The sequence below is a fragment of the Uloborus diversus genome, chromosome 1 (genome assembly GCF_026930045.1).
Source record: "Uloborus diversus isolate 005 chromosome 1, Udiv.v.3.1, whole genome shotgun sequence".
NCBI classification, from domain to species: domain Eukaryota; kingdom Metazoa; phylum Arthropoda; class Arachnida; order Araneae; family Uloboridae; genus Uloborus; species Uloborus diversus.
This window is the reverse complement of record NC_072731.1, coordinates 272,090,000-272,103,143: the sequence shown is the minus strand read 5'-3', so window position 1 is coordinate 272,103,143 and position 13,144 is coordinate 272,090,000. Positions and strand designations below refer to the sequence as shown.

At 34.6% G+C, this 13,144-nt stretch overlaps 1 protein-coding gene across 1 annotated transcript in view; it reads left to right on the top strand.

Annotated features, from left to right (window-relative positions):
* LOC129220800 (vesicle transport through interaction with t-SNAREs homolog 1A-like) overlaps window positions 1-13,144 on the top strand; it is a 34,232-nt gene that overhangs the window by 5,289 nt on the left and 15,799 nt on the right. The window contains exons 3-4 of the mRNA XM_054855233.1: window positions 5,932-6,042; window positions 8,312-8,377. Of these exons, the coding sequence (XP_054711208.1) occupies window positions 5,932-6,042; window positions 8,312-8,377 (177 nt within the window). The remainder of the gene's footprint in view (window positions 1-5,931; window positions 6,043-8,311; window positions 8,378-13,144) is intronic.

Below are 13,144 nucleotides of genomic sequence, written 5' to 3'. Positions count from 1 at the left end.
GCTGTTCCTCCATTTCAGAAATACTGTAAAATAATATGAGCCTATTAAGCTGTGAGTTACCCCCCTACATGGGGGCTGAGGCAGAACTATGAGTAATGGACTGACAGCGCGGTTTTCACTTCCAGAGACTGCAGTTTCCTTCACAAACCAAGCAAGACAGTGCATATGTTGTTTTCAATGCACTATTTCTATGCATCTGGCAAAAGCATCATTTTCTTTTTCATATCTTTAGGCAGTGAATTAATTGAATTTCTTTTCGTTTTCAAGAAACGTTGAATGTGCAGAGGAATTAGCAGATGTAATCGCAAACATTTTCAATGCTTCTTATAATTCGGGGACAGTGCCAGAGGACTGGAAGCTGGCTAACATTACACCGCTCTTCAAGAAAGGGTCTAAAGGGAGTGCGGGAAATTATAGACCTGTGAGTCTAACTTCGGTGGTTTGCAAAATTTTTGAAACATTGATGAAAATTAAGATAGTGAATTTTCTAGAGACTAATAATCTATTGACTAGTTTTCAGTACGGTTTCAGGAAAGGTAAATCTTGTGCAACTAATTTATTACATTTCTATGACAAAGTTACCATGGCTTTGGACAATAAGAAGCCTGTAGATGTTGTTTACATTGATTTTCAAAAAGCTTTCGATAAGGTACCGCATGTTGCTCTACTTAGCAAATTAGCTGATATAGGAATAGGAGGGAAAACTTTCATTTGGGTAAAAAATTGGCTGACCGGAAGGAAACAAAGAGTAGTCGTAAGGGGAAATTATTCTAATTGGAGTGAGGTCTTAAGCGGGGTTCCTCAAGGATCAGTGTTAGGGCCTGTTTTGTTCATTGTCTTTATGAACGATATTCACAAAAATATTTCTGGGAACATGAATTGTTTTGCTGATGATGTCAAAGTTATGGGGACTGTAGAAAATGAAGAACAAGCAAATCAGCTGCAAGAGGATCTATTATGGAGTGGGCTGATAAATGGGGTATGGCTGTTAATGTTGGGAAATGTCAAGTGCTACATTTAGGGCATGGAAATAAGTCTACAAGTTATTATTTGCAAGGTTCAGTCATTAGTCAGGCAGACAAAGTTACTGATCTGGGGGTCCTAATAAGTCAGGATTTAAAGTTTAGCCAACAGTGCAGCATTGCTAGCAGCAAAGCCAATAAGATGCTTGGGTTTATCAATAGATCTATTTCAAACAAATCTAAAGAAGTTCTTCTGCCCTTATATAGAAGTTTAGGTAAGACCCCATTTGGAGTATGCTGTTCTGTTTTGGTCTCCTTATCTTGAGAAAGACATTAATGTATTGGAAAGGGTTCAAAGGCGGGCTACAAGGCTAATAAGTGGACTTTCCCACTTAGATTACGATTCCAGGCTCAGAATGCTAAAAATGTAGTCTTGAGCAAAGAAGGGACATGATTCAGCTGTTTAAATTTATTAAAACGAGAGATGTTACGGGGCTAAAGTTTAGCACTGAAAACAGGACGAGGGGTCATTGTTTTTAGCTACTCAAATCTCAGGCTAACATGGATATTAGGAAAAATTATTATTTTATCCGGGAAGATTTACCTTGGAACAGCTTACCCGAAGAGGTGGTGATGAGCAAGGGAGTGGATAGTTTTAAGAGGGCCATTGATCTTCACTGGGGATTGTAAATGGACTAGGACCAGCCTAGCTGGGCCCAGAGCCTGTTGCTGGTCGTCACTTTTGTATTTGTATTTGTAAAATTTTGGTTTGGAAATAGCTATGTTCAGTGGCGAATTCAGGATTTAGTTCTGGGGGCGGCTGAGATCATTAAAAATGTGTGTCTCCTTGACATCACCAAAAGTTCATTGATGTAAACGAAGTCATTTGAAAAAAAAAAAAAAATTTCAGGAGGTGTCGATGGCTAATGAAATTTTCTGAGTCACAGTTGAAATTATCTAAAATTTGGTGTTTATTGGTAAAATTTTAAAATTTAAATGTCAGTAAAAATAAAAAGAAACAACATAAAATAAAATTAAATTAAATTTAAAAAAAATAAAATTTTTTGAAACAATTTGAAGGCAAAAATAACAATTCTTGTTGATTATGAAAAATATTGTCCATGGCAAATGCAAGTACACTAAATGTAAATAAGAAAATCAGAAAAATCGTGAACTAATAGTTAAAAAAAGGGAAAGAGAAGATAAAATTCTGAGAATTGACACTAAGCGCGTTAATTAAAGAGGTCTGAATTTTTTTTCTGTCTTTCTTCTTATAGAGTAAATAAATAAATTTTTTGAAAAGGCAGGGAAAAAAATTTCCGAAATTCGAAAGGAAATTTCGGAAAACAAGTACTATCTCCATTACTGTAGCAAATTCGTGTATAAACCTGAGGGAAAACGAATAAAATGATAAAGATAGGATGGATATAGGAAATTATATATTTTATTATTTTACATTAAGATACATACACAATAAAAAAAATTCTAATAGAAAAAAATTTAGTTCTAGTCTGGGGGGCGGCTGCAGCCTCATAGCCGCCCCCCTGGATTCGCCATTGGCTATGTTCCATAAAAAACTAGTCAATCAACCAATCACTCATCAATAAAAATAAACCAAGAGGAAGCAAATCTAATAGCTAATTAGCTGATTTAAAAAATCTGATATTCTTTTTTCCTTTTACCGAACCACTAACCACTTGCCGCTTTGAATATATACCGTACGTTCACGTTTGCCCTCAAGTCCAGATTTTTTTCTGCATTTTAATTTCTGTTTTGCCCACATTTTCACCTTTCAGTCATTTGAATGTAAGTGAAGAATTACCAATCGATGGCGATAGTTGTCCATCTTACTTTTCTTGAAAAGCCCAGTTTTGTGTGGCTTGTAAGTTGTGCTAGTTATTTAGTAAATTATTATTATTTGCGGTATCTGGGAAATGACCATTTTTTCTGACTTTACAGATTACCATAATGACGGTTGTTTTTAATATTTCCTTAGAGAGCGAAATGTTAGTCTTCATTGTCACTCTTTGGCTTGATATTATTCGTATTGTTTTCAGAGCTTAGTTCAAGCACACTATATGAAGAAAGTGGTTTTTTGTGTAAAATCATATTTTTCAGGAAAAAGAACCTTTACAGATGAATTTAAAAAAGCAAAACTTCATCTATGTTCAAAATTTTCAGATACTCATTCCCATCATTTAGGATTGATCCATCATGTTATACACTGTCAATAACCGATAAGTGGATATCAGCCATAAAACTCAGCGAATTTCTTGGCCGTTTCCAGTCCGTTTGTAGAAACGAGAAACTTAACACATACAGTCTCATCACAATTTGTGGTCTTAATGTAGTTGTCCGTAGTTGAATTCAAGATGTCCAACTTCAAATGAATGCTGGACATTCCTTTTTTCTCCTTTGAGCACCCACCGTGTATGTCACTGACTGATTGTTGTAGAGAATTCTTTCATGTAAACAAATAATAAGAAAATTATTTAATTATCTATTAAAAAGTAATATATAAATCAATAAACAAATAATATCTTAATATTTCATGATTAAAAAATGAGCTATTCAGTACTTGAACGGTAGCCAACAACTGACTGGTCAAGAGCGAGTAGCTCATTTGTATATAACGCTGTCAATGGACCCGTCAAGTGTTGGCTGTACATGTAACTGCAATGAGAACTGTTGGTTTTCAGCCACATGTTTTTTTTTTTTCTCTCACTACTAGGCACAGTGTTTCAATTAATACTAGCTAGCTGGACAAAAGTCAAGTTCAGAATTCATCATTTCATCACACAAAATTAAAGTGTTCCTAAATTCACATGATTTAATTGTTCAAGATGGGATAGTATTTATACTAGTAGTTTTTTTTTTTCTAACTTAATTGCTCTATCTGATATAATTAAACAATGTAAAAAAAATTTTAAAAGATGAACAAAGGAGTTTTTGCTTGTTTAAAACCTTCCAAGTGATGTTAATCATTTCACCCGTTTGTACCGGGGCCAAATTTTCTGTATGTAATAGCTGCACTTTTCCAATTATTAATAAGGCATATTATAGTCAGCATACTCGAGTACAACACATTTTTTTGTCTGGAGTACTTTCTTTCGAGTAAAGATTTCTTTGAAGAAGGACTGAAGCACCCAAGGCTTTGGGTAAAAAAAATATGTTGTACTCGAGTGTGCTGACTATAATACATCTTATTGATCATGGGAAAGCTGCAGCTACTATGTACAGAAAATTTAGTCCAGGTACAAATGGGTACAAGTCATTGTTATCACTTGAAAGTTTTGAAACAGGCAAAAAATCTATCATTCATCTTTAAAAAAAATTTTAACATAGTTTAACTATCTGATAGATTAATTAAGTTAGAGGAAAAAAGCACTTACTAGTATCAAAAATATCCATCTCGAACAATAAAATCATATAAAATTAGGAACACTTTACTTTTGTGTGATGAAATGATGTCTGGAAGCCAACTGATTTATTCAATTACAAACCTATGCGTACCTTTGAACCTTATTACTCATGTGACTGAAGGGAGTTAGACATAAACAAATAACTATCATGTTTTGGTTTATTGTTTGCAATATCCCAATACCAAAGTTTAGAATTTCAAACATGACTTTTGTCCACCTAGCTTGTACTAATCGAAACACTGTACTAGGGTAACAGCACCAGTCAGACATGCTTAAGACACTGCTCTCGGGATAACTCAATTTTCTGGGCTTTTTAATGTTTTTAGGCTTTTTGAATTAGTTTTCTCTCATGAACTGCATCTCATCTATTGTTTGACTGCCTCTGGATCCTCCGAATGAGTAAATTCTATTTTTATTTGCTCCATTTCGAAAAACATTCCGATCCCTACTAACAGACACCGAAAAATCTGATGATGCACAGTAACAGGTAGGACAAGGATTTAGGGGAGAGCAGGCGGGACCTCCACAACAAAGTGGCCCCCACAATAAAAATTTTTAAAAATATCCTAACTTTCACAGGTCAAAAATATCGGATATATAAATATATATCAAAATATTCGGATAAATATCAAAGTATCGAATATTTTCGACAATATGATGATCTTTTCGAACCCTGATTAGGGGCCTCTACACTTCCAAATCCGGCACTGAGGACAAGGAAAAATGAGTCACTGACAGAATTCCCCTTTTCTCTTTAAAAAGTGCAAAAGTTCTTTATTTTCTGACCTAAAACCTTAATAAAGTCAAATGGACACGAAACACTGGCAGACCTCGTGGTGGCTCTGCATATAACCTTCCACCACTGCCTCGTATATAACTCTTGGTATATATTATTTTCGGGCAATGTTTAAAATCTTCAAGAAGAAGAACATTATTGCCTCATGTATGCAAATTAGTTTCATTATATAAGAAGAGGTATTTCTGTGTTTTGTTGGGATTGAGATTCTGAATTGCTAGTATGCTGCCTTTTATTTGTGCTGCAGTTGTTTTTAATAAATATGTTATTGTTGTATAAATGTTTGATGCTTTTTTTAAACGACGAAGCTGCAACTCTGCTATGTTGGAAATTTTTCCAACAATAACAACTGGCTCGTCTGCGTTTTTAAAAACTTTTTATCCTTTTAAACGTTGTTCTATTTTTAGCTAATTTACCTTGCACAAAGCTATCGCTTTTCAAACATCCGTTTTATCCACCTAAAATTCCTATCATTAAAATCCTAACTTACGACTATCTGTTACTGGACCCTGTGACCTTACCCTGTGTGTTCCATGAAAGTACCACACTTTTGATTGAGGGTTCCTTGAAAGTAATTCATATTGACATGATTTTTCTCATGCACATACATGATTAGTATTGAAACTAAAAAGTAATGTTATTTTTGAAAAGGTCTCGTATAACACGGTTTCGATACGACGCGGAACGAACGAACCGTGTTATGCGAGTTAGAGGCCTGTGCTGCGAAATGACTGTGTGTTTGTCTTTCCAGCTGGAGCAGATGGACCTGGAGGTGAAGGGCACTCCCCCTGCACTGCGCCAGAAGTACCGTGTCCGCCTGGACAGCTACGTGGCAGATCTGGCGCTCATGGACAGGGAGCTGGTGAGTTCATTCCATCCCCCACATGCTCGATGTTGCACGGAACGAAATATTTGCGATCGGTTCGGTCCGTGACGTATTTAAACAACTTTTACTCAGTTAGAGACCTTATAATGTAGGGCTGAAGGAAGCATTTCAGCCCTCGGAAATAATTAGCAGAGTAATAGTTTTAATAAGCACATGACAAACAAAGTCCAGAAGAAAAAATATCCTTTTATTTTAGCAGAGCTAATTTTTAGACAATGTATTTTACTTACATTGAATCCAGTTCAACAGGAACATCAAAAATATAAAGCATTACACTGAAACGAACAACATCTCTTCAAAAATGGCTAAAAACTTATTTCGAATAGCATCTACACGAAATAACATTCCAATAACATTAAGCCATTTTCATCTGAACTGGAAAGGACGACACAAACGTGAACACAACACACACAAGAAAAATATGGGAAAGGGAGCGAGCTCTCAAACCTGTAGCATTAAATACCGTGAAACCATGTGGTAGAACAACCAACAGTCAAAATTTCAATCACTTATGCAAAATAACAAGCACTGTTGCCACTCACGAAAACTTTAGAAAAACATCATGTTTATCACATGCAATAACTAACCGAAACCCGATCCAGTTCTGATGAGTGAATCGCCCGAATGACGTCATTACAGATTCGACGTTGTCTACATCGGAGCACTTTGTCTGAACACGATCTGCAATCTCTGAACATGATCTGCATGGGGCAAAAATGTATTTTATCGTAAACAACAGTGGGTTATTTCTTTTTTTTTTTTTTTAACTTTACTTTATTTATCTAAATGAAAACTTTGACTAAAATACTAACATATAATAGTTTGGCCCGTCGATGCAAATGTGTCAGCTATGTTTTTTCCCCATCTCAACAGATTGAACACATTTCATTCCTCAGAAGTTATAAATTCACGTTTGAATGTCTTGAATTCTCCCCCTCTCTTTGAATAATGTGTAGAAGACATGTTTTTTGTTTCAAAATGAAACAATTAGAGCATATACTAAGCTATACAGAAGACGGATGATGTTTTTATGCGGTAGCCAATCAGCAGTCTCCAAATTTTTACATGGTCCGTAGCAGAGTAAAGGTTGTTTGTATGCATTCGGGACCCTTTCGGATTTCGGAATTTTCCATATTTTGGATTCCGACTCGGAAAAATACTGAAAATGCTCCCGTTGTGCGGTATTTGTCACACTTTTCCTGGTTTCACTCATGTTCACGTTAAATGTCTTTTGTTTTTGGTCAATGTGAATGAAAGTACACTTCATGATGCTAAAGCGAAAAGTGGAGATGAGTTGCAGAGACGTATACTGCCGTGTGCAGGTAAATTGCAGTGCAGTTGAAGACTTATAACGCACACCTTTGGGACCAGAACTTTTGTGTTATACAAGTTTTTTCACAAGTTTTGAAACTAATATTCAGACTATATCTTTATTTTCCACTTCAGAATAAGTTTTGACTGCAGTCTGTATCAAAGCACTAATTATGCAATGTAATATTTACAAAAGTATATTTCAGAATCAAAATAGAATGAATTATACTGCAGTTCTCCTATCTTTATGGTTTGCGTGACAGTCGTATTATCAAGAGTGATCAGGTATTTTTTTAAACTGAATTCTAATTTTCATTTAAAACCTTTGCATTAATATAGGAAAATGAAAAACCGTTTCGAAATTTAATTTGCCTAACAATTTTTATGTTTGCAAGGCAGAACAGAGGGCTTTTTTTTAACTGCAAAACTTATTGTCTATCTCTGAAAAGTTGTGCAATTTATAGAGAATTGCGTTATAAAAGTATTGTACTGCAACTCAACTTACAAGGTTGCAGGTCAACTTCACAGGTTTTACTGTACGTCAAAATTAACGTGTAAAAGTTGCTTCTGTGCGAAAATTTTGACACATTTCAAGTGTTTCGAAAAATAAATTTCGAGAAAACTGAGCAAAATACATCAGAATTTTTGTGCAAAAGTTGCTTCAGTGCAAGAATTTCGACATGTCGAGTGTTTCGAAAAATAAATCTCGAGAAAACTGCACAAAATACGTCGGAATTTTTATGTAAAATGCAGGGAGAAAGCTTTCTGTCGAAATATTGAGGGTTTCGAGAAGAGGTTCGAGACATCGAGGCTTCACTGTACTCGGTATTTTGACAGTACATGGTCAAAATTTGGTAAGGACTTGGTACGGTGAAGTCTCAATGAGTTGTATGGTAGGATAAAATTGGTATCTGAAATGAATTTTCCCTTTCAGAGGAACAGAGTTCAGTTCAGAGGAGAGAGTCCCATGGGCGAAGAACCCTTCGAGCTGGACGATCAGGTGGGTCATTTACTTTTGCCTGGCTTGTTATTCTCGCTTATACAAGTCCTTCGGAAAAGTCCTGGACACATATCAAATTCAGTGACAGTTTTAAAAATTCATAGAAAAGCAAGAAATTGCCGAAGGTATATGCAGTTTGCTCAATAATACATTTCGCCCAATCCAAAAAAAAGTGGACATGAGGATGAAAATTCAAATTTCATTCAATATGGTTGAAATTTTGCATACACACTGTTAAAAGTATACTAGTTCATATTTTATTGAAAAAAATTTCATTTATGTCATTAACATTCTTATTTTAATTACTAAAGTTGAACTATATCAGTGCGAACTAGACTGCACCAAAACTGCTTATGTTGCATGGTCTATTACAGCTGAACAAATAATTCTAGAAATCTATAAAGTTTCACACATAATCTGACATTCATTAGCAACAGTTTTTTCCTGAAGAGAAATGTCTACTAATCTTCACTACAAAAGGTAAGCATATTTAATTATTCTTAATTATTGTGTCACACCCGCAACAAAAAAATGCATTTATATTTCCACAGAAAAATTTATTTGCCTAAAAGTTTTGAAACTTTGTATTCTAAAATAGTTTACTGAAGTACTTTGAATAACAAACACAAAAAAAATTAATTAATGTTTTAATTGGAGTTATTAAGCGTTGCGGGTGTGACATGTTCCTGTTGCGGGTGTGACATTTAGTTAAAGTCACACCCGCAACATCTTTTTAAATTAAACACAAATGTAATTCTGGAATGCATGTAGATGACAGCACTAATGTTTTAACCTTTGACCTAACCTTTGGCCTTTGACTTATTTGTCTAGACACCAGTTAATTCAAAATTAGTATCTTTAGAGCATGTGCAGTTGATTTATTTAGCTTGGTATTCTATATTATTGGTTCTCCTAAGAAACATTTTTATATTTCTTGATTTATAATTAAGGCAACTAATCAATAAGGTAAGATTTGTTTTTTTTTTTAAATAAAACTTTAAAAAACCAAAACAATATTTTATCTTTTTTAATATGTATAAAAATGCATAATTTTGCTTTCAGCATTTGACTTTTTCCCCCTTTACTTTTTAAAACAAATAATGTAATATTAGGGACAGATTATTTTTTACTTCAAATTCAAAATAAATACTATAAAGAAATAATAAAAATAGTAATGAAACTTTTATTACAATATTTATTAAAAAAAACTTTGTATAAAATTCTGTCAGTTCAAGTTCTAAATGAATCAAAACTTAATGTTTTTAATTTCAATTGGGGTTAAAAAATTCAAAGAACTTCAAAAAAAAAAGTTCAACAATATATTTTGGGACTTGTAGTGCTATATTTATTCACTTTACACATTTTTTTTTTTTTGCAGAAAAATGAACAGCACTGAAAGATTCCGAAATCATCGTAAAAAGATGAAAGAAAACTCGGCTAAATACTCGGAATATTTTCTAAAAGAAAGGGAAAGAAACAAAGCAAGAATAGAAATTACAAAGAAACTACTTTAAAAAATTACATCTGTGGCCATGAAAGAAAAGAAAATGTAGAGGCAAAACCAGAATGTGAGGCAGAGAAAGTGTATAGAGAGAAAGAAATCTTCGACAAAAGGGGCCACACCATCTCCAGCTGTAGAAGCAGAGTCGATGGCAATTTTTTGAAGAGCTCAAATCAAACCTTTGGTAATGCAATCCATAGACAGGTACAATCTTCTGTTAATGTCATACAACCATAAAGACAACAACATTAAAATTGCATGGTCATACTTTGCAAGGACTCATAGATAAGGAGCTGTGGATGGTGTTGGTGTGGTAACAAATAAAAAATGGTGTCACTTGCCGTTACAGCGTAGAGCAACAGTCAATTCTGCATCGGATTTTGCCATTTGAGCAGAAAAGGCTCTTAAAAAAATCAGAGTACTTTATTCTGCGGAGAGCGACATCACAAAAGATGTTGCAAAAATGCTTCACGCACGCTGCTGTCTTGTACAAAGCTATACCAAACTTACAATCGGTACACCATGTTGTACCGATTGATATGGGTACAATTCAAGTGGCAGGCACTAACTGCAGAAAGTGCACTGAAGATAGTTTCATTGCTGCCTCAGTCGGAAACGATCTCCCTTGGTAATATAAATGCTATTGGAGATTTTGTAGAATTAGTTTTGTTTTCTACCTCAAAAAAAAAAATAAAAATAAAAAAAAATAAAAATAAAAATTGGTCAAATCAAGCAAATAGATGGAGAAGACATACAAGTAGAATACTTGGAAAAAAAACCTTCAGAACATGTATACATCTGGCCCAATCAGTCAGACATATCATGGAAGAAACAGAACATTGTAATAAGAAAACTAACACCCCCTGAAATCATCAATTCTAGATTGGAAATGAGATTTATGTAAAAAAAATTTCCTTAGTTATTTGCAATTTCTCTAATTTATTACTGTGCTAATCATAAAATGTCTGATTGATAACTATTTGTGTATGTTGTTATTTTATTGGCCACACAAGTCACACCCGCAACGGCAACTTTGAATATTTTTTACAGTGAAACTAATTGAGTGAGTATCTAAATTTTTGTATAGAATAATTTGTTAAGAAAAACCAGTTTGATCAGTTGATATAATTCACAGAGTTTTGAATGTTTTGATCGCAAGGTGAAAATGCATGTCCTTTTTATGTCACACCCGCAACGGGTAGAAATTAATTTTTTAAAAAATAAATAAAATATCAATCAACTTGCAAATTGGTATCAATGTACCTGCAAGTGATCTTTATTGAAAAATATAAAAATTGAAACCTATACTCTAAAATATTTTTGCTGATGACTAATTTAGTTAGTGTAAATGTCACACCCGCAACTTTGGATTGGGCGATTTCAGGTTCACAAATTTTTCATGACATTGTAATAAGATTTCTTTCTTATAATAAGAAAAACTTCTAAATTGTGTTTAAAGGTGGCTCTGTACCCTCCGAGTAAGAAAAACAAACCCAATGAGTGGTTTGTAAAATCATTTTATTAAAGAGAACCTCTCATTACTCGAGTTCAATGTGCGTTTGCTGGAACTACATCTGAATGGTATTCGAGTTCATTCCATTCATAGGCGCCCATGTGTAAAACATCATGGGGGGGGGGGGGGGGGCTCAGATATTTCCCCCATGGTTTGGCAGGACATTTCCCCCATAGAAATTGATTTCAGTTCAGATTAGGGTTTGACATTTTTAATAACTTATTCATTAATGGCTGGAGAAGAAATGGTTTTACATTTTTTCAAAGAAAAATGTACTAAAAGCAAGGAAGTTCTAATTTCTAAGGGGGACGGGGCTTGAGCCCCCACATGCCCCCTATTATGGGTGCCCATGATCTTATGCATATTTTCAGATCTTTAATGTTAGCAATGTATTTGTCACACAAATATTCATGAACCTATGTAGTTTTATTGTGCAAATCGCATATTCGTGCCACAGTTTTCTGATGTTGAGGACTTTTCGGACACCCCGTACTTTATTTGTGAGTGGCGAGAGAAGCTATGGAAGTTGAAGAGCATTATCGTACAGTTTATTATGAGCAAATGCAACTAAAAAATATTAGTTAAACGAGCTGATGTGTGCATCACATGACTTCCCTTTACTCCAATTTAATGCCATTTCCCCATGATCGGCAATTTTAATGCGATTCAAATGTTTACTCTCTAAATATCACCAACAGTGGCCAAATCAAAACCAGATTTTAAAAAGAAAAAAAATCGCCAAATTTTTCGCTAAGTTGGTAACAAAACTTGGCTACCAAAAGACTGGCGATATATCGCCAAGTTTCCACCAAATGATAACACCACTTGAATTTGCATCGAAATGAACAATGATTTCCCCCAAAAAAGGGGCAAAAGACCCCTTTAGAAACACCTGAATGCAATCAAATGGGGAGGTGCACAACTAGACCCCACTAGGTGTCTAAGTACCAAATTTAAACTTTCTAGGACTTACCGTTCTTGAGTTATGGGACACAGATACGTACATACAGACGTCACGAGAAAACTTGTTGTAATTACCTCGGTAAAGTCAAAATGGATATTTTGGGCAACTATACGTTCTTAGGCACATATGTAGGTGGGGTCTGGTCGAAAAAAAATAAACTCAACATTCATTCGGGGGTGAGCAAAATGGAAATGAAGGCCGATTTTTGAGTGAAAATTTTATTGTAAATACAATACTTCCTTTTTTGTAAAAGGAAGTAATAAAAGATAGAATACAAAATTACGATTATATGATATAGATTTTGGATGACTTGTGATTCCATGCTTCCTGCCTCCCTTCTACCTCATCAAACGTTTATCGTTCTTTCCAGAGCTCTTAGACATAGCGTCATCCGTTGTCAGTTCAGAGAGTTAATTAATCCAACCGATACAGATATATACTGATACAGATTACTATTTACATTTTTTAAGACCATGGTGGGATTCGTGGTGAGACTTTGAACGGTCGAAGGTCATCTATGTATGCCAGTGGTGACTGGTGCTCGGTCCCAGCTAAACCTCCTGCATCGAGTGAACCAATTTAAAATATTGCTCTGCAAAAGAAGGATAGCCCTTCGTGATTCATCCCCCCCCCTCATTTCTCTGTATTTATTAGTGTACTGCTGTGATGTTTTGTATTAAATTTGACTTGAATACCATAAATTTGCATTTCTTTTAAGTCCTGGTACGAAAGCATTTTGGCACAGTAGGACTTGAAGTATAGTTTTTCTTCAAAAGATCGACTTTGGGT